This window comes from Rhamphochromis sp. 'chilingali', assembly GCF_963969265.1.
Source record: "Rhamphochromis sp. 'chilingali' genome assembly, chromosome: 13".
Classification (NCBI taxonomy): domain Eukaryota; kingdom Metazoa; phylum Chordata; class Actinopteri; order Cichliformes; family Cichlidae; genus Rhamphochromis; species Rhamphochromis sp. 'chilingali'.
In genome coordinates this window covers 29672722-29699028 of record NC_137940.1, presented here as the reverse complement: position 1 = coordinate 29699028, position 26307 = coordinate 29672722, and the positions used below count along the sequence as shown (strand labels likewise).

The following is a 26307-nucleotide window of genomic DNA, read 5'->3' as shown; positions in this document are numbered from 1 at the left end:
CGCAAAAACGCAGTTCAGAACCAAGGACAGAGAAAAAAAAAATAATGAAATTGCAAGATGCTTACATCACTAATGAACAAAAGCAACAAAGTAAATCAAATGAGGTTACAGAATCATTCAAGTTTATTTTTGGGACGACGAAAAGATATTTTTGGTGACAATGAAATGATCCTACCTCAGGAGAACCATCGCTGTCCCCAAACACATCGACAAAGTCTGATGGACTTTTCTTCAGAGTCTGGTCAGCAGGCAGCGTGTTGTCATTGTATGATGTCACAAACTTAAAGTCACTGGTTCTTGAACCTGTGGTCAGGTACGCGTCATAATTGTAAGTGCTGCGTAAAGTTCCTGTGCCATCAACATCTGCGTAATTAGGAGGAAGATAACCGCTGGGGATTGCAACTGCTCCATCAAACAACAGTCTGGGCTTTCTCCTGCGACAAAACCTCAAACCCAGGATGATGATGATAAAAGTCAGAAAAAACGTGGACACAGACACCAGCGCGATGATCAGATAAGAGGTCAGTTTGGAATTGCTCTCATTATAAGACAGATCCTTCAATTCTGGCACCTCAGCCAAGTTATCAGAAATAAGTAAATACATGGAACAGGTGGCAGACAGAGAGGGCTGTCCGTTATCTTTCACTGCCACTACAAGGTTCTGTTTCATGCTGTCAGATTCAGAAATGTCCCGCTGTGTCCTGATCTCTCCGCTGTGGACACCAATGGTAAAAAGTCCCGGATCAGTGGATTTGACTATTTGATAGGACAGCCAGGCGTTCTGTCCGGAGTCCGCGTCCACCGCGATCACTTTGGACACCAGAGAGCCTCCGTGTGCAGCTTTGGGGACCAGCTCGGTCATGAAGGAGTTGCCCTCTGGGGAGGGGTACAGGATCTGAGGAGAGTTGTCATTCACATCTGAGATGAACACACTCACGGTCACGTTGCTGCTTAGAGGAGGAGAACCGTTGTCTCTGGCCATCACGTGGACTTCAAAACTCCTGAACTGTTCATAATCAAACGACCTCACAGCGTGGATCACACCCGTGTCTCCGTTCACAGACAGATAGGAGGACACCGGGGCACCGTTCACCTCACCAGCTAACAGAGAATAAACCACTGTACCGTTCTGTCTCCAGTCGGGGTCTCGAGCACTAACGGAACATAAAGTGGAGCCCGGTTTGTTATTCTCACTCACATATGCGCTGTACGACTGCTCATCAAACACAGGTGGGTTGTCGTTGATGTCAGCTACAGATAACTGAACACTTTTAGAAGAGGACAGAGGTGGAGAGCCCTCGTCAGTGGCAGTGATTGTAATGTTGTAATCAGACACTAGTTCGCGGTCCAGTTGTCCTGTGGTCACCAGAGAATAATAGTTTTTAATAGACGGAACCAACTTAAAGGGGACACCCTGCTGGATGGAGCAGCGGACCTGTCGGTTATTCTCAGCGTCTCTGTCCTGCACGTTAATGATGCCCACCTCTGTACCAGATGGGGCGTTCTCGGGTATGGGGTTAGACATTGACTTAAGATGTATTACTGGTGCATTGTCGTTCACGTCAGTGACTTCAATACTTAATGTTGAATATGAAACTAACCCTAATCCATCTTTAGCGCTTATCTGCATTTCATATGATGATACTTTCTCGTAATCAATTGCTCCAGCTACTCTCACTTCTCCAGTTCTGGGGTTTAATGAAAACACATCGCTGTTTTCATCTGAAACATGATCAAATCCATAAGTAATTTCGCTATTTAAACCTTCATCTGGATCATTGGCACTCACTGTGATTACTAATGCTTCCAGAGGAGAGTTTTCAGGCAGACTTGCTGTATAGACATTCTGACCAAAGACTGGTACATTATCATTAGCATCCAGTACAGTGACGTGTATGACCACAGTGCCCGATCTCTGTGGAGAGCCTCCATCGAAGGCGGTAAGTAACAGCACAATCTCTTTTTTGTCTTCCCTGTCTAGTTCTTTGTCTAAGACTAGTTCACAGTATTTACGACCACTCGCCTTTGTGTTCACATTTAGTTTGAAATGATCATTCTGCTGAAGTGAATAGCCCTGAACAGCATTTTCTCCGATGTCCGCGTCGTGAGCTTCTCCGACAAGAAAACGTTCGCCTTTATCCGCTGACTCCTGTATTTCAATCTTAAGTGATTCCTCTTTAAACTGTGGTGAGTTATCGTTGATGTCTTGAACGCGGATATGAATGCGGTGCAGTTCTAAAGGATTTTCCAGCACTAGCTCCTGTTTCAGAACACACGACGCCTTTTTCGCACAAAGCCCCTCTCGGTCGATCCTTTCTTGTACAATTAACTCGCCAGTATTGAGATTTACGCTGCAGTACTTGACACCGCTATCCTCTGTATCTATACGAGGCTTTCGAGCGGACAGTCTGCCCAAATCAAGTCCCAGATCCTTAGCGATATTTCCAATTATAGATCCACGTTTTATCTCCTCTGGCATAGAATAGCTCACGTCTCCACTCACGGTCCCGAAGATAATATACATATAAGCAAGGCCGCAGTGCAGCGCATATACGCTGTATCCCATTGCTACTGCGGAAAAAAACTAATTTTGCTAGCAGTTTTGTATAGTAAGATCTACAATGACCAATTACCTTCCATAAGCGAAAAAATCACCCAACGTTTTGCGAAAAACAACTGCAACTACAGATTCGAGGTTGAAAGTCGTAGATAGTGAAGGGTGGGGTATTATTGCAGTCTCTCGTTTGCTGGTACACACTGACACCATGAGTATTTCTCTAGGTATAACAACACAACAATATGATTTAATTTCAAACAGAGACACATTCATTGAAAATTGCCAGTCGAATCTACAAAAACTTTGTGAGAACAAAGAGATAAATTAAGTTTGCCAGATAATTATATACAACTGCTAGCAGGGTAGGTCAACACCAAACTAAACCATTTTTCCTTCAAGAGCTTCATGTTTTCAAATTAATTTTATATTTCAAGTCATTCCACAAAAAACTATAAGCTGGAGCATTTAAATTATAAATATTGTATGAAGTGCCAAACCTATATTCCATGATGTCATGACTCTCTCTCACTAATGAAACTGTGATTCTTATTTTCATTTTTAATGCACTTTCCTGTTTTACATTTCCACCGTCCTGTTTAAAAAAATATATTAAGTAAAACTGAGAAAAAGCTGTATTGAATACATTCATGTATAGCCTGTAACAGTTACATTATTTAAAACAACAACACTTTTATCCTTGCAGAGGTGAAAAATGTCAAAAATAAAACGTAAGCATTTTTCTTTTAAAGCAAACTTCCTGAATTATTCTGTTTTTTAGACTGTAAATCCTGACTTTATATTTTGCACACTGAAGTTTTTACTCTGCTAAAACACTGCAGTTAAAGACAAATTTCTTTTAAATAATTATTGTTCAGCAAGCATTTTAACAGCGTGGAAGCTATCAGTCATACATTTGTGAGGAGAAAAAAGTATTTTCTTTGATTGCTTCAATATGTCCTGATGAATAAAATGTTTAAGCTGTTGCGGTTTTTCTAACAGCGCACTGTGTTTTTCTGATGGTTTACATGTGGTGAAACTACGAACCGATTTAATGCTGATGCTAGACATAATTAAAAGACAGACTGATCAATAATCTTTATCAAGTCTAAGCAAAGAGACCATTTCACTAGCCGCGTGGATACAGTAAATGCATCACATAAGATGTTTAGTTTAACCAAAAATTACAGTGCATTTGTGAAATTCATATGCTGACTGGAAGTTTCTTCATTTAAGGTACCGGCTGGCTGTCAGTGAAATTTGAAGTCATAAGGTTATTTAATAGCATTAAAAAAATTTCAAGTTCTGTAAGACAAAACTTTTGGTTGAAACGTTAATTTATACAGCGCAAAGGGCATGATGTATGTGGGGAGGGTCTTTCTGGTATTTCAATTATCGCGTAACATACATAGGAACGACATGCGCGAAGAAAATAAATAATTAGGAAATCATCATGAAATGTAGAACTGGCCACTATTAAAAGAAACACTCACTGGAGGGAGGCAATTTCTTTAACAAAATCACAGATAAACGAAGCTATACTACACCGAAGCAAACAAAGACATTCAGTCTTCTTGTTGAAGGTGCACAAAGACTTGTGTATAAAAATCAGCTATGCTCAATGTCTACTAATATCAAACAAACAAACCAAAAACTTCAGCACCATGGATAGAGTAAGAGAGACACAAAAGACATTCTCTATTCAAACTTAACCTGTATGGCAACAGAAATTAATTTAAAAATAATATAAACGCCATGAATTTCTTCCACGTGAACACTATCAAATAAGTGAATAAAAAAGTTGAAATGTGAAAGAAAATCGGAAAAATTGAGTCAGCAATGCGAATTTTCAACGCACAGTCCTCGAAGGTCTCAAAGTAAACACCAAAATAAAACTTGAATGGCAAATAACAAGATTGAGAAAAGCGTGGCTGTATCATTGGAACTACTTTAAAAGGAATAATTATGCATCATACCTCAGGGGCAGTATCGCAGTCCCCGAATACATCAGCAAAGTCTGATGGACTTTTCTTCAGAGTCTGGTCAGCAGGCAGCGTGTTGTCATTGTATGATGTCACAAACTTAAAATCACTGGTTCTTGAACCTGTGGTTAGGTACGCGTCATAATTGTAAGTGCTGCGTAAAGTTCCTGTGCCATCAACATCTGCGTAATTAGGAGGGAGATAACCGCTGGGGATGGCAACTGCTCCATCAAACAACAGTCTGGGCTTTCTCCTGCGACAAAACCTCAAACCCAGAATGATGATGATGAAAGTCAGGAAAAACGTGGACACAGACACCAGTGCGATGATCAGATAAGAGGTCAGTTTGGAATTGCTCTCATTATAAGACAGATCCTTCAGTTCTGGCATCTCAGCCAAGTTATCAGAAATAAGTAAATACATGGAACAGGTGGCAGACAGAGAGGGCTGTCCGTTATCTTTCACTGCCACTACAAGGTTCTGTTTCATGCTGTCAGATTCAGTAATGTCCCGCTGTGTCCTGATCTCTCCGCTGTGGACACCAATAGTAAAAAGTCCCGGATCAGTGGATTTGACTATTTGATAGGACAGCCAGGCGTTCTGTCCGGAGTCCGCGTCCACCGCGATCACTTTGGACACCAGAGAGCCTCCGTGTGCAGCTTTGGGGACCAGCTCGGTCATGAAGGAGTTGCCCTCCGGGGAAGGGTACAGGATCTGAGGAGAGTTGTCATTCACATCTGAGATGAAAACACTCACAGTCACGTTGCTGCTGAGAGGAGGAGAACCGTTGTCTCTGGCCATCACGTGGACTTTAAAACTCCTGAACTGTTCATAATCAAACGACCTCACAGCGTGGATCACACCCGTGTCTCCGTTCACAGACAGATAGGAGGACACCGGGGCACCGTTCACCTCACCAGCTAACAGAGAATAAACCACTGTACCGTTCTGTCTCCAGTCGGGGTCTCGAGCACTAACGGAACATAAGGTGGAGCCAGGTTTGTTATTCTCACTCACATATGCGCTGTACGACTGTTCCTCAAACACAGGTGGGTTGTCGTTGATGTCAGCTACAGATAACTGAACACTTTTAGAAGAGGACAGCGGAGGAGAGCCCTGGTCAGTGGCAGTGATTGTAATGTTGTAATCAGACAGTAGTTCACGGTCCAGTTGTCCCGTAGTCACCAGAGAATAATAGTTTTTAATAGAAGGAACCAACTTAAAGGGGACACCCTGCTGGATGGAGCAGCGGACCTGTCGGTTATTCTCCGAATCTCTGTCCTGCACGTTAATGATGCCCACCTCTGTACCAGGTGACGCGCTCTCGGGTATGGGGTTAGATAGTGATTTCAGATTTATAACTGGTGCATTGTCGTTCACATCAGTGATATCAATAACAACTTTCGCTTCTGAAGAAAGGCCATAACCGTCTTTGGCTTCAACAAGCATTTCGTATTTCGACCCCTCTTCATAATCGATATCACCTGTCACAAGAATTTCTCCAGTTTTGGGATCAAGCGAAAAAATCTTTTCTAATTTATCAGAAGGTCGACTAAATTCATATGTAACCTCTCCATTAACGCTCTCATCTGCATCTGATGCGTTTACTCTGATAACTGGGGTTTTCAGTGGTGAGTTTTCAGGTATACTGGCTCTATATACGGCTTCTGTGAACACGGGGGCGTTATCATTAGCATCAAGAACAATTACGTGTATGACCACTGTCCCTGATCTCTGAGGGGAGCCACCATCCATGGCTGTGAGCAGTAATTTCATTTCCTGCTTCTCTTCTCGGTCTAACTCCGTATCTAAAACCAGCTCACCGTATTTACTGCCAGAACTTGTCGTCTGAATGCTGAACACAAAGTGAGCGTTTTCTTGTAAAATGTAGTTTTGAACAGAATTTTGACCTATATCTGCGTCATGTGCTCTATTAATGCGATACCTGGCTCCTTTGGCCGCTGATTCTCCAATTTCTAGCTTTAATATATCCTTCGGAAAGATTGGCGCATTGTCGTTTATGTCCTGCACCTGCAGGGACAACCGGTGCAGCTCCAGCGGATTCTCTAACAGCAAGTCGAATTTAAGAACACACGAAGGCCTTTCTCCACAGTGCTCCTCTCGGTCTATTCTCTCCGCAACGAATAAATCTCCGCTTCTCTGGTTTATTCCACAATACTGTCTTTCGCTTCCTTCCAAGTCAACACGAGGTTTTCGAGCAGACAGTCGACCCAGATCCAGCCCGAGATCTTTAGCGATATTTCCAATAACAGATCCGCGTTTCAGCTCCTCTTGTACGGAATAGCTCAGATCTCCGTTTGCGTATTGCGCCATAACAAAGAAAAACACAAAACTGAGGCTTTGACAAAGACTTCGGCTCTGCATCATCCTCAGAAAGCACTACACAGTTTAAAACACGCTATTTGAACCCTTAAGAAATACGTCCCTAGATCAGTATATGAGCATTTCAAGCAACTGTCGATGCTGTTGATGACTAAATAAAGCAGGGTGCTCGTTCTGATGGGTGGTGTGCAACATAGATCCAACACTAAGTCCATAGCTGGTGTATAGTGACACCGTGAGTGCAAAGGATATATAATAATATCAGAAAGTATTTTTAAATGCCTTTTCTGTTGGTTTTCTTTTGTTGTTGTTGTTTTCGTTGTTGTTTGACGAAGTGGTTGTTCAAAAGTAAACTTTAATAAAATCGTAAGAAAGTGTAATAATGCGCTATTTTTTTATTTTACTTTGTTATTTATTTATTTATTTTGTGCTATATGTTTAATTCAACGGCGATGCTCATATCATGTGTTACAAGGTTTTGAAAATAATGTCTCTCTAAGGTGGTCCTCCTAAAGAATGCGATAATCATAGAAAACTTTGACGTGCGATACAACATCTTCAGCAGATCATTTCCTCTAGTTTTAATGTAAGGCATTTCAAAATCACATCGAAGTAAAAAACTCTCCAACCCTCTTTAACACTTTCTCTCTCTCTCTATGTCTTGCAACTATTTTTCTTGCCTCCCCCCCCCCCCCCCCCCCCCCAAAAAAAAAGTTCCAATGACAAGTTAAAGAAAATGTCTAACCGATATCACCGACGGCCACGACTATGTCCTAACAGATAATTAAAATGAATGATACATTACAAACTGACCTAAACGAGGGCTATTTTGGTGTTTATGTTTCACTCCGTATAAAAAGGTAAAAGAGATGTTTACATTATGATTCCTGAGGAATCTTAAATACTAACAGACAATTATAAACATTCAGAAAAGCGCTGTTAACGGCGTAGGAAACAAAATAGACATGTAATACTTCAGTTACAGACGCTTAAACACTAGGCCGCCGATAACCATTTTACTTTAGTCACTCCAATAATATGATCTGTTTTCCTAATAATAACAGGTAATTTATTTAAAAGACAAACTGCAACACAATAAATGAGGCACATATGTGTTGGTGAGAAATAACTTCACTGTAATCTAAAGTGTTTTCAAAATGGAAAACAAATCTAAAAATCCAGAAAATTTTTCCTGAATATTAATACCACGCGCAGCCAGTTCAGTTTGTTCAGCAACAAGGTCAGAGACAGGATGAAGAAGCGGGTATAGTGCTCAAAAGTTTAAACCAGAGAAAACGCAATAAGCTAAACAGTTTTACTGAAGAGAATTAAAATAATAAAGTATATAATTAATTAGTAATGAACTATCACACCACGCAAATTTAGAACACGTGAAAGACACAGTGAAGCGTGCCCAAACTGCTAACGCAACTTACCCAAGGTATTTTTGTTTACTCTGGCATGTGATATGTTACTTAAAATAAATATTTAAAAAAGACAAGTCCAAGAAAAATAGATTGATTGTGTTCATAAAAGTACTTTCTGCATCGCTGCAAGACTGTCATGAAGGCAGACAAGGAATATAAAACGCCTGTTCCTACCTCTGGTGAAGGATTGCAGTCGCCGAATACATCACCAAAGTCTGACAGACTTTTCTTCAGAGTCTGGTCAGCAGGCAGCGTGTTGTCATTGTACGATGTCACAAACTTAAAGTCACTGGTTCTTGAACCTGTGGTCAGGTACGCGTCATAATTGTAAGTGCTGCGTAAAGTTCCTGTGCCATCAACATCTGCGTAATTAGGAGGGAGATAACCACTGGGGATGGCAACTGCTCCATCAAACAACAGTCTGGGCTTTCTCCTGCGACAAAACCTCAAACCCAGGATGATGATGATGAAAGTCAGGAAAAAGGTGGACACAGACACCAGTGCGATGATCAGATAAGAGGTCAGTTTGGAATTGCTCTCATTATAAGAAAGATCCTTCAGTTCTGGCACCTCAGCCAAGTTATCAGAAATAAGTAAATACATGGAACAGGTGGCAGACAGAGAGGGCTGTCCGTTATCTTTCACTGCCATTACAAGGTTCTGTTTCATGCTGTCAGATTCAGAAATGTCCCGCTGTGTCCTGATCTCTCCGCTGTGGACACCAATAGTAAAAAGTCCCGGATCAGTGGATTTGACTATTTGATAGGACAGCCAGGCGTTCTGTCCGGAGTCTGCGTCCACCGCGATCACTTTGGACACCAGAGAGCCTCCGTGTGCAACTTTGGGGACCAGCTCGGTCATGAAGGAGTTGCCCCCCGGGGAGGGGTAGAGGATCTGAGGAGAGTTGTCATTCACATCTGAGATGAACACACTCACGGTCACGTTGCTGCTTAGAGGAGGAGAACCATTGTCTCTGGCCATCACGTGGACTTTGAAGCTCCTGAACTGTTCATAATCAAACGACCTCACAGCGTGGATCACACCCGTGTCTCCGTTCACAGACAGATAAGATGACACCGGGGCACCGTTCACCTCACCAGCTAACAGAGAATAAACCACTGTACCGTTCTGTCTCCAGTCGGGGTCTCGAGCACTAACGGAACATAAAGTGGAGCCCGGTTTGTTATTCTCACTCACATATGCGCTGTACGACTGTTCCTCAAACACAGGTGGGTTGTCGTTGATGTCAGCTACAGATAACTGAACACTTTTAGAAGAGGACAGAGGTGGAGAGCCCTCGTCAGTGGCAGTTATTGTAATGTTGTAATCAGACAGAAGTTCACGGTCCAGTTGTCCTGTGGTGACCAGAGAATAATAGTTTTTAATAGAAGGAACCAACTTAAAGGGGACACCCTGCTGGATGGAGCAGCGGACCTGTCGGTTATTCTCCGAATCTCTGTCCTGCACATTAATGATGCCCACCTCTGTACCAGGTGGGGCGTTCTCAGGTATGGGATTAGACAGTGATTTCAGATTTATAAATGGTGCATTGTCGTTCACATCAGTAATATCAATAATAACTTTTGCTTCTGAAGAAAGGCCATAACCGTCTTTGACTTCAACAATTACTTCGTATTTCGACCCCTCTTCATAGTCGATTTCACCTGTAACAAGAATTTCTCCAGTTTTGGGATCAAGCGAAAAAAGCTTTTGTAATTTATCAGAAAGTCGACTAAATTCATATGTAACCTCTCCATTAACTCCCTCATCTGCATCTGATGCGTTTACTCTGATAACTGGGGTTTTCAGTGGTGAGTTTTCCGGTATACTGGCTCTATATACGGCCTCTGTGAACACGGGGGCGTTATCATTAGCATCAAGAACAATTACGTGTATGACCACTGTCCCTGATCTCTGAGGGGATCCACCATCCATGGCTGTGAGCAGTAATTTCATTTCCTGCTGCTCCTCTCGGTCTAACTCCGTATCTAAAACCAGCTCACCGTATTTACTGCCAGAACTTGTCGTCTGAATGCTGAACACAAAGTGAGCGTTTTCTTGTAAAATGTAGCTTTGAACAGAATTTTGACCTACATCTGCATCTTGTGCTGCATTAATGCGATACCTGGCTCCTTTGTCCGCTGATTCTGTAATTTCCAGCTTTATAATATCTTTCGGAAAGATTGGCGCATTGTCGTTTATGTCCTGCACCTGCAGGGACAACCGGTGCAGCTCCAGCGGATTCTCTAACAGCAAGTCGAATTTGAGAACACACGAAGGCCTTTCTCCACAGTGCTCCTCTCGGTCTATTCTCTCCGCAACGAAAAACTCTCCGCTTCTCTGGTTTATTCCACAATACTGTCTTTCGCTTCCTTCCAAGTCAACACGAGGTTTTCGAGCAGATAGCCGACCCAGATCCAGCCCGAGATCTTTAGCGATATTTCCAATAACAGATCCGCGCTTCAGCTCCTCATGTGCAGAATAGCTCAGATCTCCGTGTGCGTATTGGATTATATCAAAGAGGAAAAAAAAGCAAAGGCTTTGACAAACACGCTGTCTGTGCGCCATCCTATGACAGCACTACAGAAGTTAAAACACGTTAATTTAAATCTTTAAAAACAAGTCACTGGATCAGTATATTTCTATTTTTTGTCGCTGGTATTGTAGACTGCAGAAAATAGAATGGTCGAACCCACTGATGGGTGGTGTGCAAAGTAGGTTGAAATTCTCCTGCTTTGCTGGTCTATAGTGACACCCTGAGCATGAATAGCACATAACAGTTTTGGAGAAAACGTTTTTGCTTGATCCGTGAAGATATCATTTCTCTTTTATACTTTAACAAAAACATTTCAACGCGGGTATTCAAACACAGCTGTATGAAGGCAGGATTCTGTAATTTTTTCTTCACTACTCTTTATGTGACTTTTTTTTCATTGATGTTTAAAGGCTCCATTAAATTGCATTATCTCTCATCCGAATCAAAACTTTGAAAACACACAAAATGCTTCGTATATTTTTCCACGCATCATTTACATTTTGGCTGCATTTTTAACATTTTGCCGTTGCTTGAAAGTCAGTCTTGGTTTTCCTGTTTAAGTCTCCCTAAATAGTCTGGATAACTTTTAGAATTTTGTCTTGAGACGCACAAAAACCCTGCCCTTAACTTATACGAAGACCATTAAAGAAACATTAGTTCACTAAAAATATGCAATGAATAATAACAGAAAATAACAAAGAACCAAACCAGTGCTTTCAGTGTTTCAGTAAAATATGTCAATACAAGCATTACCTCAGTTACCATGAGATTTAAGATAAAGGAGGGATATTACTACTTCTTTCATGAAGAAACAACTTCTATAAATATGTACAATTCGCTACCGATAGTCATGTATAACGTGAATTGTCACTATGTGACCACAAACATTTTTATCCGGTTACACTTGTGATTCTACTTTTCCTTATTTTTAATCATACTTAGGAATAGATGTGATGTCATAGCAAAATCTTGTTAGGAAAATGGAACACACGTCTCCATAAAAACAAATGAAACTGTTAAACTGTAGCCTAAAAATTAAAAAATAATTAAAAAGTTATACATAAAACATAGCAGCATAGCAGCGCATTCCCCATGAAAATACGTCACAAGAGGAAACAAAAGGTTCAGCACCAAGGATAGCATGGACTAGGCCTGCTCAGCACCAAGGACAGAGACACAGAGTACCAGCTGCATGTCGGCTCCAAAGACACAGACAAGGGCAACTGATAAACTCATCGCAAAGTGGAAAAACAGCAATTCCAACCGCCTCTCTGCCTCTCGAACAGAAGAACAAGAAAAGTATTACAACTCTGACCCACGCTGGCTAACTTTAATTGAAACACAGATACTTTTGGCCAATTAAATAAACAAATAAACAATAAAACAAGACACCATAGACTGTGTTTCAAAGCTCTTGAGTCAACATGTACCAACAGTATAAGTTCAACGAAACCTGCCATTCATTAGACAGGTTTGTAGAATTGTTCTGTTGTCAGAAAACACATATTTTACAAAAGTTATTCTTTTATTTATTGTTGTGATGGAACTGTCTAAAATATACTAAATGTCCTGCAGGAGATCTAAGATGATATGTGATGACAACAGAGGACATAGGCACGTGTGATAATCTGTTTAATACTGAAGGTGATAAGTAAGAACATCAGAGCATTTTTGGGATCTTTCCTCTAAGAAACCCTTAACAGCTTAACTGCCCAAGGGAATCTTTTGTTTGGCCTTTGAGCAAAATGAACAAAGAATGCCAAACCAAACTTTTCATTTAATACTATTCACTTTAATACTATCATACACATACTCAGAAACCTGTCAAGTAAAGAGTTCACTTTTTTAACTCTTCTATTGAATACGTTATGATGGACAGACCGTAACTCTCAAGAACATAACACCACACCATGTAAGTGTTAAGAAAATCAAGGTACAAGTACAAGATTAAAAACTAACAAGAAAAAACACGATCATATCAAGAAACAGAGGATTAACATCAAGTGAAAGTATCTATTTTTTACTTGTACAGCGGTCTGTTTCTTATTTAAAAGCAAAGTTTAAGAACCACGTGCGAAAAAAACCTGCTCAGTATGAGTGTTTTATCAAAAAGAAAAAAGAAAATATTCAATTTCCTTAATTGGCAGAAGTATCACAGCCTCCAAACGCTTTGAAATTAACCAATATTTACAAGCTGTACAGTTATTGAAAATAGGACATGCGATATCTTCCTACCTTAGGAGACATATCGCCATCTCCAAACACATCTGTAAAGTCTGATGGACTTTTCTTCAGAGTCTGGTCAGCAGGCAGCGTGTTGTCATTGTATGATGTCACAAACTTAAAGTCACTGGTTCTTGAACCTGTGGTTAGGTACGCGTCATAGTTGTAAGTGCTGCGTAAAGTTCCTGTGCCATCAACATCTGTGTAATTAGGAGGAAGATAACCACTGGGGATGGCAACTGCTCCATCAAACAACAGTCTGGGCTTTCTCCTACGACAAAACCTCAAACCCAGGATGATGATGATAAAAGTCAGAAAAAACGTGGACACAGAAACCAGCGCGATGATCAGATAAGAGGTCAGTTTGGAATTGCTCTCATTAAAAGACAGATCCTTCAGTTCTGGCACCTCAGCCAAGTTATCAGAAATAAGTAAATACATGGAACAGGTGGCAGACAGAGAGGGCTGTCCGTTATCTTTCACTGCCACTACAAGGTTCTGTTTCATGCTGTCAGATTCAGAAATGTCCCGCTGTGTCCTGATCTCTCCGCTGTGGACACCAATAGTAAAAAGTCCCGGATCAGTGGATTTGACTATATGATAGGACAACCAAGCGTTCTGTCCGGAGTCTGCGTCCACCGCGATCACTTTGGACACCAGAGAGCCTCCGTGTGCAGCTTTGGGGACCAGCTCGGTCATGAAGGAGTTGCCCTCCGGGGAGGGGTACAGGATCTGAGGAGAGTTGTCATTCACATCTGAGATGAACACACTCACGGTCACGTTGCTGCTGAGAGGAGGAGAACCGTTGTCTCTGGCCATCACGTGGACTTTGAAATTCCTGAACTGTTCATAATCAAACGACCTCACAGCGTGGATCACACCCGTGTCTCCGTTCACAGACAGATAGGAGGACACCGGGGCACCGTTCACCTCACCAGCTAACAGAGAATAAACCACTGTACCGTTCTGTCTCCAGTCGGGGTCTCGAGCACTAACGGAACATAAAGTGGAGCCCGGTTTGTTATTCTCACTCACATATGCGCTGTACGACTGTTCCTCAAACACAGGTGGGTTGTCGTTGATGTCAGCTACAGATAACTGAACACTTTTAGAAGAGGACAGAGGTGGAGAGCCCTCGTCAGTGGCAGTGATTGTAATGTTGTAATCGGACACTAATTCGCGGTCCAGTTGCCCTGTGGTCACCAGAGAATAATAGTTTTTAATAGACGGAACCAACTTAAAGGGGACACCCTGCTGGATGGAGCAACGGACCTGTCGGTTATTCTCAGAATCTCTGTCCTGCACGTTAATGATGCCCACCTCTGTAGCAGGTGGGACGTTCTCGTGTATAGGGTTAGTTAATGATTTCAAATTGATGGCTGGTGGGTTGTCATTGACATCAGTTATATCTATAACTACTGTACAATAAGAGGTAAGACCCGGTCCGTCCTTTGCTCTTACTCGCAGCTCTATTGAACTCTCCGTTTCATAATCAAGTGACCCGATAACTTTTATCTTTCCTGTCTTATGATTCAGTGAAAACAAAGATACATGTTCATCAGAGACATGATCGAAGTTATATGTAATATCACCATTTGGGCCAGTGTCTGCATCGGTTGCGCTCACTGTAACAACTACGGTATCTAAAAGAGAGTTTTCAGGCACACTGGCTTCATAAACGGCCTGGCTGAACACTGGGGCGTTATCATTAGCATCCAGCACAGTGATGTGAATAATCGCAGTACCTGATCTCTGAGGAGATCCACCATCTACAGCTGTAAGCACTAATTTCAGCCCTTTCTCCTTTTCTCGGTCTAGTTCTTTTAACAAAACCAATTCGGAATGTTTCCTCCCACTAACATCTGTATTTACATTAATGGTGAAATGCTCATTGTTTTGTAAATTGTAACGTTGGACAGCATTTGTGCCTATGTCGGCATCGCGGGCTTCCGTAAGTAAAAATCTCGCTCCTTTGTCTGCCGATTCTGTTATTTCAAGTGAAATCAGATCCTCACTAAACTCTGGCGCGTTATCATTTATATCTTGCACATGAATACTGATGCGATGAAGCTCTAAAGGGTTTTCCAGCACAAGCTCCTCTTTTAAAACACAGCTGGCTTTTTTACCACAAAGACTTTCCCTGTCGATCCTGTCACTGACAGTCAAATCTCCGGTGCTCAGATTAATATCACAATACCTTTTATCGTCCCTGTCTGTGTCAATGCGGACTTTACGCGAGGAAAGAGTCGCAATCCCAAGACCCAGATCTTTGGCGATATTCCCTATCACAAATCCGACTTTCATTTCCTCTGCGATAGTGTAGCTCACGTCTCCATGGGCGAAATGCAAGGCCACGAAAAGGAAAACCACACAATAGCAATTCATAGCCAATCTTCCGTATACTGCACTTCCCATGATCGATCAAGGTTTAATCCTTTCCTGGAAAATTCCTTGGAAGTGATCAAAAATAGTGCTCTTTTTAAATATTCTAAATAATCCCAGCGTTTGCCTTTTGTAACGCCCTTAACCTAGACACGCTACACCAAAAATAAGACTTCGCAATGGCAGAAAAGAATAGATGAAGAACAGAGACCTCCTGTCTTTGTTGGTGCACAGTGACACCAAGAGTTTCGTTAAATTATAGCACTGCAAACCCAAACAAGAGGCCAGCTTCGAGTTATAACGCCCTTATTAATCAATAAAATTATTGACACTCTAGGGACTTCGGTGTTATTTTGTCATTCATACTGATTTCTTAAGGGATAGTGGCAATATACTATTTTCATTATCAACCATCTCTCAAGCACACTTCAAGGAAGACCTCTAGTATTCATTTCTACATCAGACATAAAATAAGTTCCTGAGAAATCAATAAAAGGGAACCACAAATATTGTCATAATGTAAACTGCTCTACTTATTCAATCAATGCTGCATTTTTCTTTTCTTTTTTTCCATCATTTTTTGCATATAGAAAAATAAGACATTTGATTCACAAATGCCAAAAACAAATATTATAAGTGATACCCTTGGATAATATACAGCAGAATCAAATTCAGTAGCTCAAGGATGTTCCATATAACTTGTTTCATTGAGTTTCTTTAACAAACAACCTGAAATATCTGCAAAAAGAACAATGACTTTCCACTATCACCATCCGAATAAGGTGAAACTTAGAGAAACAAATATCTCGCATAAAGTGCATGATTTGGGAGGGTATTAACTCTTAAATCCACTTCTAATTTCAAGCAGGTAGGAATGAACCAAAGCTGTTGCCATGTGTATTCAACAAAGAAAAGACCAACAAGTAAGAGAAATACATCCTTATTTTTTGTAAATCTTAAATTACCAAGAGAGATTAGATCATGTAATAACTAAAGTATCTTCTTTTCTTAGTAAACACAGATTGTCTCACTCAATGTCTGGTAATAACCTAATGTAAAAACACCAAGCATTAAACAGTAAAATAATGTCTGCAGGTCTGAGATGAGTTAAGACTTTTGTATGTTTGTTTTTTTTCCCTGTGCTGTTAATGATGAAAACCTTCCTATGCAAGAATTTGGTGTAACATCATAACTTACCAGTTTATATGTATAAAAAATAAAAGTTTCACAACATCAAAGTATTATTTAACAGCACCAGTGCTATTCAGTGGTCTGAATGTCAGGGTTGATCACTGAGTAGAAAAGGAAAATCTGCTATTGAGAATTCCAACAGGGATTAACTTGCAGCATGTAATTTGAAATTATATTATTTAGCAGTTTGCATTGTCTTATAGTTCTCCAACCACCAGACAAGACTGTGCATTCTCAAAGTATGGCATGCTGATACTGGAATTATGCATCTGTTGTTTTTAATTTGTTCTCTCAGTTAGAGGTTACAGAATAGAGAAAAATATAGAGGAATACAATTGTTGCACTTTATTTGTAGCATAAAAGTATGAAAAACTAATGCACTGATAGCTCAGCTTCATCTGCATTGCGGTGATTAGTAGTTTGGGTGAAAACTGAGACGCACAAAGTCAGGTAACACCACTGGTAATGGCATAAGTTTGACCCCACTCATTGTACCCAGAGGTCAGAACTTTTATGCACCTGCTGTTACAGAAGTGAATACTGGATGACTGAGTAATCATCAAAAGCCAATTTTGGCATGTAAAGACTTTAAATTGGCAAGGCATAAAAAACTACCCCTAAATATTTGCTATGAGCATTTATGCAGCCAATAGCAATTGTATACTGTAATACTGTTAAGGCCAGTGGCCTGGAAACAAAAGACTTCGTAAGCCATTTTGAAGCTACTACAATATTCGATTGTATAGACTAAGTTCAATTATATGACCACTGCGTGGTGAGTTAGGTTATAAGACTAAATCAATAGCACAATTTTGAAATGGCTGTTGCTGTATGTACATGTCATATATAACCAAGAAATGAAAAACTAGCACAACACCTAACATACTTTGTGGATCAGGAGCTATTTTTTTCTTCAGGGATGATCAAAGCATGAACAAATAGCTTTTAACTGGGTGGATTTCAAATAAATAAATACAGGGAGAGCCTATTTAAAACAACAGAGACCTTGTATTTGTGAAATCTTAACAAAAAGTAACCCTTGAAAATAGATTTAGTATAGTGAAGAATAGGAATAATGCCTCAGTACTAGGAATCTAATTAAGAATATTATACTATAAAAACACATGTTGGAATATCAAATATTCAGTAATTTAAGAATGATTTCTCTCATATGTATTTGAAAACTGCTCCTGCAAATAAGACTCTAATGTAGATGCATATTAAAAACTTGTCTCATAACCTCTTAACTTTCTGAGCAGAGAGGATAAACAAAACATTAACATCAAATTAATAAACACCATGAAATGATACCAGAACAGTATTCTAGAGGATCATTTAAATGGTTGTATAAAGTCAGAGAGTTCAGATCAATAGAGAATTATAAAGACGTGTCATCAATCACAAAAACATAACAGGGCCCTACTTTTAGGAAATCTTGTTCTTAACCAAATAATTTACAAACTCTGATGGACTTTTCCTCAGAGTCTGGTCAGCAGACTGCAGTTGTAACACATGAAAAATCCAAATTCTAAAGTCAACCAAATCTCATGTCTCAGGTGCATATGAAACAATTCTGAATCCAATTTACATTCAGTAGTAACTTCAACTTTAATTTGTCGATTTTGAATTAAAAACCAAATTTCAGGAGCATAATCTGCCTGGTGTCATACTACCCTTTTAAACTGGTTATTTAATATGGTATTTGATGGTGGAAAAAAGTTGATATGAATTAGTAAGGCTGGAAGACAGGAACACAAGAGCCTAGTTCAAAAACATGTCCTCCTACCTCAGGAGTCTCCAAAGAATCTCCAAAGACATCAGCAAAGTCTGATGGACTTTTCTTCAGAGTCTGGTCAGCAGGCAGCGTGTTGTCATTGTATGATGTCACAAACTTAAAGTCACTGGTTCTTGAACCTGTGGTCAGGTACGCGTCATAGTTGTAAGTGCTGCGTAAAGTTCCTGTGCCATCAACATCTGTGTAATTAGGAGGGAGATAACCGCTGGGGATGGCAACTGCTCCATCAAACAACAGTCTGGGCTTTCTCCTGCGACAAAACCTCAAACCCAGGATGATGATGATGAAAGTCAGAAAAAACGTGGACACAGACACCAGCGCGATGATCAGATAAGAGGTCAGTTTGGAATTGCTCTCATTATAAGAAAGATCCTTCAGTTCTGGCACCTCAGCCAAGTTATCAGAAATAAGTAAATACATGGAACAGGTGGCAGACAGAGAGGGCTGTCCGTTATCTTTCACTGCCACTACAAGGTTCTGTTTCATGCTGTCAGATTCAGAAATGTCCCGGTGTGTCCTGATCTCTCCGCTGTGGACACCAATAGTAAAAAGTCCCGGATCAGTGGATTTGACTATTTGATAGGACAGCCAGGCGTTCTGTCCGGAGTCCGCGTCCACCGCGATCACTTTGGACACCAGAGAGCCTCCGTGTGCAGCTTTGGGGACCAGCTCGGTCATGAAGGAGTTGCCCTCCGGGGAGGGATACAGGATCTGAGGAGAGTTGTCATTCACATCTGAGATGAAAACACTCAGGGTCACGTTGCTGCTGAGAGGAGGAGAACCGTTGTCTCTGGCCATCACGTGGACTTTAAAACTCCTAAACTGTTCATAATCAAACGACCTCACAGCGTGGATCACACCCGTGTCTCCGTTCAAAGACAGATAGGAGGACACCGGGGCACCGTTCACCTCACCAGCTAACAGAGAATAAACCACTGTGCCATTCTGTCTCCAGTCGGGGTCTCGAGCACTAACGGAACATAAAGTGGAGCCAGGTTTGTTATTCTCACTCACATATGCGCTGTACGACTGCTCATCAAACACAGGCGGGTTGTCGTTGATGTCAGCTACAGATAACTGAACACTTTTAGAAGAGGACAGAGGTGGAGAGCCATCGTCAGTGGCAGTGATTGTAATGTTGTAATTGGAAACTAATTCGCGGTCTAGTTGCCCTGTGGTCACCAGAGAATAATAGTTTTTAATAGAAGGAACCAACTTAAAGGGGACACCCTGCTGGATGGAGCAGCGGACCTGTCGGTTATTCTCCGAATCTCTGTCCTGCACGTTAATGATGCCCACCTCTGTACCAGGTGACAAGTGTTCGGGTATGGGGTTCGACAGTGACTTTAGATATATTACAGGTGGGTTGTCATTCACATCAGTAACATCTATTATGACTTTAGCATAGGAAGTTAATCCTAAACCATCTTTCGCAGTTATGCGAAGCTCAAACGATCTCACTGTTTCATAATCAACTGTGGCGGACAATTTTATATCCCCTGTTTTATAATCTATGGCAAATATTGACTTAACGTCTTCTGAAACGTGTCCAAAATCATATGTAACTTCTCCATTTAGTCCATCATCTGCATCAATTGCTTTTACTGTCAGCACAACAGTACCCATGGGAGAGTTTTCTGACAGACTGGCTTTATAAACGGCCTGGCTAAACACTGGCACGTTATCATTAGCGTCCAAAACAGTAATGTGAATGACCACGGTACCTGATCTTTGAGGGGAACCACCATCTAAAGCGGTCAGAAGTAGATTAATTTCTTGTAATGTTTCACGATCGAGCTCTTTGTTAAGAACAAGTTCCACAGAATTGGTTCCAACTCCAAGGAAAAAATTTTCATTCGTCTGTAGGTTGTATGATTGAACTGAATTTTTACCTATGTCGGCATCGTGCGCTTCTTCTATTGGAAAACGAGCACCTTTTGACGCAGATTCTCTAATATCTATATGGATCAAATTCTTATCAAACTGTGGGGAGTTGTCATTTATATCCTGGACATGTAGGCTGATTCGCTGCAGTTCTAATGGATTTTCCAACATGAGTTCTTGTTTTAAAACGCAGGATGCTTTGTCTCCACACAGGCCCTCTCTGTCAATCCTTTCGGCAACAATCAGATCTCCGTTACGGAGGTTTATTTCACAGAATCGTTTGTCGCTTCCTTCAGTATCAATACGAGCCTTTCGAAGAGATAGTGTATTTGCGTCGATGCCGAGGTCTTTGGCGATATTTCCGATCACAGTCCCGTGTCGCATTTCCTCTGTAAAAGAGTAGCTTATATCCCCGCTGACAAAATACAAACAAAAGAAGAGTAAAGCAACGACAAGGGTGTGTATTCCAAATGTCGCGTTAACCATCTTGACATGTATATCTTTCCTCTGTAATGCGCAGGAATACAACAAACACACAAATATTATTTAAGCCAAAATCAGCACAATCTAAAACCACGTCTGCGTGTCCTTCGATGACCAACTGCAGCACATTAAAACACATTTTGCCTCGACAAATAGGTGTGGATTTTAAGATAGGCAAGGTGGACAGCGACATCGTGAGTCTAATTTAAAGATTGCATTGAGCAGCAGCCCTGTACAAGGCGCATGGAAGCGTTTATGGACGAAAGTTGAACCTTAATTTAAAAGTAAAAGTGTATATTGAAGTGTGCAGACAGATAAAAAAAAGAAATAAAAATTGCATTAATCCGAAAGGTCGCTGTATACTGAGCAATGCTGCCGATGAAAACTCATATCTGCGAACGTTTAGATCATTATTGTATACAAAATGTGATACAAATTAAAGTTTAAATATCTGTGTTCACCGAAAATGTGTGGCCACGATTTACATGATAACTTTTGAAAAACAATTAAATGTTTGTAGACGGGAAAGCGTTAAAAATGCTTCAAACTACAGAAATAGTTTTATTTTATTTGTTTTTTAAGCTACTAAAAATGCTTGAGTAATTTTCGAAATATTTAAATTAAACATTAATCTCAATTGACATTTCTGTATCAGAACAGAGACTCGAGAAGGAAAAGCAAGAAGATTTTAACGGCCACAACGTTTTATAATATTCAAGAACTTTACCTCTGTGATCAGTTCCAATAAAAATGTGAACATGTAAGTCAATAATTGCAACATTTGAAAAAAGAAAAGAAAAGAAAGAGGAGAAAGTTAAACAAAGACCTGCACTTCCACTATTCGTGAAAGCAACTTGACAAAGGTGTGAGAGGTGTGACCTGAGTCTGGGAACCGTCCCTGGGAGGCGGGGCTGGGGCAGGTGCAGGTAATTAGTCGATCTCTTGTGTGAACCTGGAGCTGTGTGACTCCCTGGTCTAAGCCGTGTTGTTTCTCTTTTTTAACTTTTCAGTGAAGGCTAGATGTGGGTCCATAGCCTTGTATATGAGTGGTAGGTCACAGAAAATGTTCCGCTTGAGTTTTGGTAGTTTGGTAGAGGTTTAAAGTTATTTACAGCTTTAGGAGGAAAACACTGTTTTATTCCTATGGAGAAACTTTTAGCCGACTCCGCCTCCGCTTGCCAATACTTATTAGGGTGCGACCCTAACCTGGAGACAGGTAACTGAAACACATACATGAAGAGAAGTGGGGGGATATTCCTTCTGAGGTAGATTTTTCTGTGCAAGTGATGTCCTGTTACAAATTACAGATAATTTGTTTTAAAACTGGTTTAACTTGACAGCAAAGCGCTGAGGACTATTTTGACGGTTGTGGTTGTTTGTTTATTTTGTTTATTTGTTTGTCTTTCATTGTAAGAGTGACTAGTTTTTAATAGATTCCCCGCAGCGCTTATCCTGTCTTCCACTTACAATCGTACAATTTTATAGTTTTAAATGTATTTAATAAAGTAGAGCTTTTAATTGTTTTGGGTGCTACTGTTACATGTTTAGAAAGATTTTATTTTGTATTAGCATTAAAAACCCTGTAAACTGACTGTATGCCTACGGCTAATCCCTATTGAAATGGGTGCATACCTCGGGTCACAAATGGTTTGCTAAAATATGGGTGACATATTATTTAGCTCATATATATGTAGGTTTAAACACAAGAAAACAAGTTCAAAAGAAACTTTGAGAATATGTTACACACGAAGACTCGAATCTGAACAGCATGTGTACATTAGGAAGCAACTGTAGATAACATGTGAGCGACTGCACTTTTAAAATTAGATCTGCGTAATATACGATGACAAAAGAAACAGAAAAGCTGAAACAAAGGGGGCGCGTGTCTAAACACAATAGTGCTATCACGACTTGTTTTTGTAAAACTAATACTTGCTTTTGTAAGACATACTAATTTTCCCCTATGTCAAAATGTAAACTTTTCGTTGATGTAGAGGACCGTAAAGACAGCAACCCATTAAAACAAAACCAGGAGAAAATGATTTCAACAACATCAAGAAACTTTCCCTTCAAAAGTAGCAGTAAAAATAATGTCAGAGGCAACAGGCAAAGTGTGATAAATACTATAACGGGATTTTAGAAAAAGCGAAAAAAAGATTGACTGGAGGAAAGAGTGAACGTTTTATCTGTTAAAATAATGTATCGAACATTTGACACCCTTACCTCAGGAGAACCACCACAGTCTCCAAAAACATCAGCAAAGTCTGATGGACTTTTCTTCAGAGTCTGGTCAGCAGGCAGCGTGTTGTCATTGTATGATGTCACAAACTTAAAGTCACTGGTTCTAGATCCCGTGGTCAGGTACGCATCATAATTGTAAGTGCTGTGTAAAGTTCCTGTGCCATCAACATCTGCGTAATTAGGAGGGAGATAACCGCTGGGGATGGCAACTGCTCCATCAAACAACAGTCTGGGCTTTCTCCTGCGACAAAACCTCAAACCCAAGATGATAATGATGAAAGTCAGAAAAAACGTGGAGACAGACACCAGTGCAATGATCAGATAAGACGTCAGTTTGGAATTGTTCTCATTATAAGACAGATCCTTCAGTTCTGGCACCTCAGCCAAGTTATCAGAAATAAGTAAATACATGGAACAGGTGGCAGACAGAGAGGGCTGTCCGTTATCTTTCACTGCCACTACAAGGTTCTGTTTCATGCTGTCAGATTCAGAAATGTCCCGCTGTGTCCTGATCTCTCCGCTGTAGACACTAATAGTAAAAAGTCCCGGATCAGTGGATTTGACTATATGATAGGACAGCCAGGCGTTCTGTCCGGAGTCCGCGTCCACCGCGATCACTTTGGACACCAGAGAGCCTCCGTGTGCAGCTTTGGGGACCAGCTCGGTCATGAAGGAGTTGCCCTCTGGGGAGGGGTAGAGGATCTGAGGAGAGTTGTCATTCACATCTGAGATGAACACACTCACGGTCACGTTGCTGCTGAGAGGAGGAGAACCGTTGTCTCTGGCCATCACATGGACTTTAAAACTCCTGAACTGTTCATAATCAAACGACCTCACAGCGTGGATCACACCCGTGTCTCCGTTCACAGACATATAGGAGGACACCGGGGCACCGTTCACCTCACCAGCTAACAGAGAATAAACCACTGTACCGTTCTGTCTCCAGTCGGGGTCTCGAGCACTAACGGAACATAAAGTGGAGCCCGGTTTGTTATTCTCACTCACATATGCGTTGTACGACTGTTCCTCAAACACAGGTGGGTTGTCGTTGATGTCAGCTACAGATAACTGAACACTTTTAGAAGAGGACAGAGGTGGAGAGCCCTCGTCAGTGGCAGTGATTGTAATGTTGTAATCAGATACTAGTTCACGGTCCAGTTCTCCTGTGGTCACCAGAGAATAATAGTTTTTAATAGAAGGAACCAACTTAAAGGGGACACCCTGCTGGATGGAGCAGCGGACCTGTCGGTTATTCTCAGAATCTCTGTCCTGCACGTTAATGATGCCCACCTCTGTACCAGGTGGCACGTTCTCAGGTATGGGGTTAGTTAGTGATTTCAAATTGATGGCTGGTGGGTTGTCATTGACATCAGTTATATCTATAACTACTGTACAATAAGAGGTAAGACCCGGTCCGTCCTTTGCTCTTACTCGCAGCTCTATTGAAGTCTCCGTTTCATAATCAAGTGACCCGATAACTTTTACCTCTCCTGTCTTATGATTCAGTGAAAACAAAGATGCATGCTCATCAGAGACATGATCGAAGTTATATGTAATATCACCATTTGGGCCAGTGTCTGCATCGGTTGCGCTCACTGTAACCACTACGGTATCTAAAAGAGAGTTTTCAGGCACACTGGCTTCATAAACGGCCTGGCTGAACACTGGGGCGTTATCATTAGCATCCAGCACAGTGATGCGAATAATCGCAGTACCTGATCTCTGAGGAGATCCACCATCTACAGCTGTAAGCACTAATTTCAGCTCTTTCGCTTTTTCTCGGTCTAGTTCTTTTAACAAAACCAATTCGGAATGTTTCCTTCCACTAACATCTGTATTTACATTAATGGTGAAATGCTCATTGTTTTGTAAATTGTACCGTTGCACAGCGTTTGTGCCTATGTCGGCATCGCGGGCTTCCGTAAGTAAAAATCTCGCTCCTTTGACTGCCGATTCTCTTATTTCAAATGAAATCAGATCCTCACTAAACTCTGGCGCGTTATCATTTATATCTTGCACATGAATACTGATGCGATGAAGCTCTAAAGGGTTTTCCAGCACAAGCTCCTCTTTTAAAACGCAGCTGGCTTTTTTACCACAAAGACTTTCCCTGTCGATCCTGTCACTGACAGTCAAATCTCCGGTGCTCAGATTAATGTCACAATACCTTTTATCGTCTCTGTCTGCGTCAATTCGGGCTTTACGCGAGGAAAGAGTCGCAATCCCAAGACCCAGATCTTTGGCGATATTCCCTATCACAAATCCGCCTTTCATTTCCTCTGCGATAGTGTAGCTCACGTCTCCATGGGCGAAATGCAAGGCCACGAAAAGGAAAACCACACAATAGCAATTCATAGCCAATCTTCCGTATACTGCACTTCCCATGATCGAATAAGGTTTAATCCTTTCCTGGAAAATTCCTTGAAAGTGATCAAAAATAGTGCTCTTTTTGAATATTCTAAATAATCCCAGCGTTTGCCTTTTGTAATGCCCTAAACCTAGACACGCTACACCAAAATAAGGCTTCGCAATGGCAGAAAAGAATAGATGAAGAATAGAGACCTCCTGTCTTTGTTGGTGCACAGTGACACCAAGAGTTTCGTTAAATTATAGCACTGCAAACCCAAACAAGAGGCCAGCTTCGAGTTATAACGCCCTTATTAATCAATATAAATAATGACAATCTAGACTTCGGTGTTATTTGGTCATTCATACTGTTTTTATTTTTTCCTTTTCCACCTGTGGTGCGCTTTTCAATGAAATAATAAACCATATGTAAAACAAATCCATGTGTAATCCTGCAAAAGACAAGTAAGAGCTATAGTTGCTTACAAATTCAAACCGATACTAATCCATCTGCAAGGGCTGTTACTAAATCTATAGAAAGCAACTTGTGTGCACATGAGCCAAAATCAAAGACCTTAAGGAATTTTGGCAATATACTATATTCATTATCAACCATCTCTCAAGCACACTTCAAGGAAGACTTCTAGTATCCATTTCTACATCAGACATAAAATAAGTTCCTGAGAAATTAATAAAAGGGAACCACAAATATTGCCCTAATGTAAACTGCTTTACTTATTCAATCAATGCTGCATTTTTCTTTTCTTTTTTCATCATTTTTTGCATATAGAAAAAAAAGACATTTGATTCAAAAATGCCAAAAACAAATATTATAAGTGATACCCTTGGATAATATACAGCAGAATCAATTTTAGTAGCTCAAGGATGTTCCATATAACTTGTTTCATTGAGTTTCTTTA

The 26307-nt window shown here is 40.8% G+C and overlaps 5 protein-coding genes across 9 annotated transcripts in view; all 5 read right to left on the bottom strand.

The window, feature by feature from the left end:
* The window catches only part of LOC308408488 (protocadherin gamma-C5-like), a gene marked incomplete at its 5' end in the record, with an annotated part of 274775 nt that overhangs the window by 220935 nt on the left and 27533 nt on the right, over window positions 1-26307 (bottom strand). The window contains one exon of one of the 5 annotated variants that reach the window (XM_080900757.1): window positions 8481-10942. The exons of 3 other annotated variants lie outside the window; for them this stretch is intronic. In XM_080900757.1, coding sequence (XP_080756883.1) covers window positions 8481-10874 — 2394 coding nt within the window. Of the gene's footprint in view, window positions 1-8480; window positions 10943-26307 lie in introns of those variants that run through there. One more of the 5 variants, XM_080900767.1, reaches the window with a different exon arrangement.
* LOC308408314 (protocadherin beta-15-like) lies at window positions 62-2566 on the bottom strand (the record flags this gene model as incomplete). The annotated part of the gene is made up of 2 exons (XM_080900517.1): window positions 62-69; window positions 160-2566. The coding sequence occupies 2 exons, from the start codon at window positions 2564-2566 to the stop codon at window positions 62-64; spliced, it is 2415 nt and encodes an 804-aa protein (XP_080756643.1).
* Window positions 4525-6870, bottom strand: LOC308408520 (protocadherin gamma-A12-like; the record flags this gene model as incomplete). Its single annotated transcript, XM_080900833.1, has 1 exon — window positions 4525-6870. The coding sequence occupies one exon, from the start codon at window positions 6868-6870 to the stop codon at window positions 4525-4527; it is 2346 nt and encodes a 781-aa protein (XP_080756959.1).
* LOC308408521 (protocadherin beta-15-like) lies at window positions 12953-15434 on the bottom strand. Its single transcript, XM_080900834.1, has one exon. It carries the CDS (start codon window positions 15367-15369, stop codon window positions 13045-13047), a length of 2325 nt encoding a protein of 774 aa, XP_080756960.1. The 5' UTR covers window positions 15370-15434; the 3' UTR covers window positions 12953-13044.
* On the bottom strand, window positions 18368-25540 carry LOC308408313 (uncharacterized protein; the record flags this gene model as incomplete). Its single annotated transcript, XM_080900516.1, has 3 exons — window positions 23024-25540; window positions 18425-20851; window positions 18368-18376 (listed from the first exon to the last, which is right to left on the bottom strand). Exons 1-3 carry the CDS (start codon window positions 25424-25426, stop codon window positions 18368-18370), a joined length of 4839 nt encoding a protein of 1612 aa, XP_080756642.1. The 5' UTR covers window positions 25427-25540.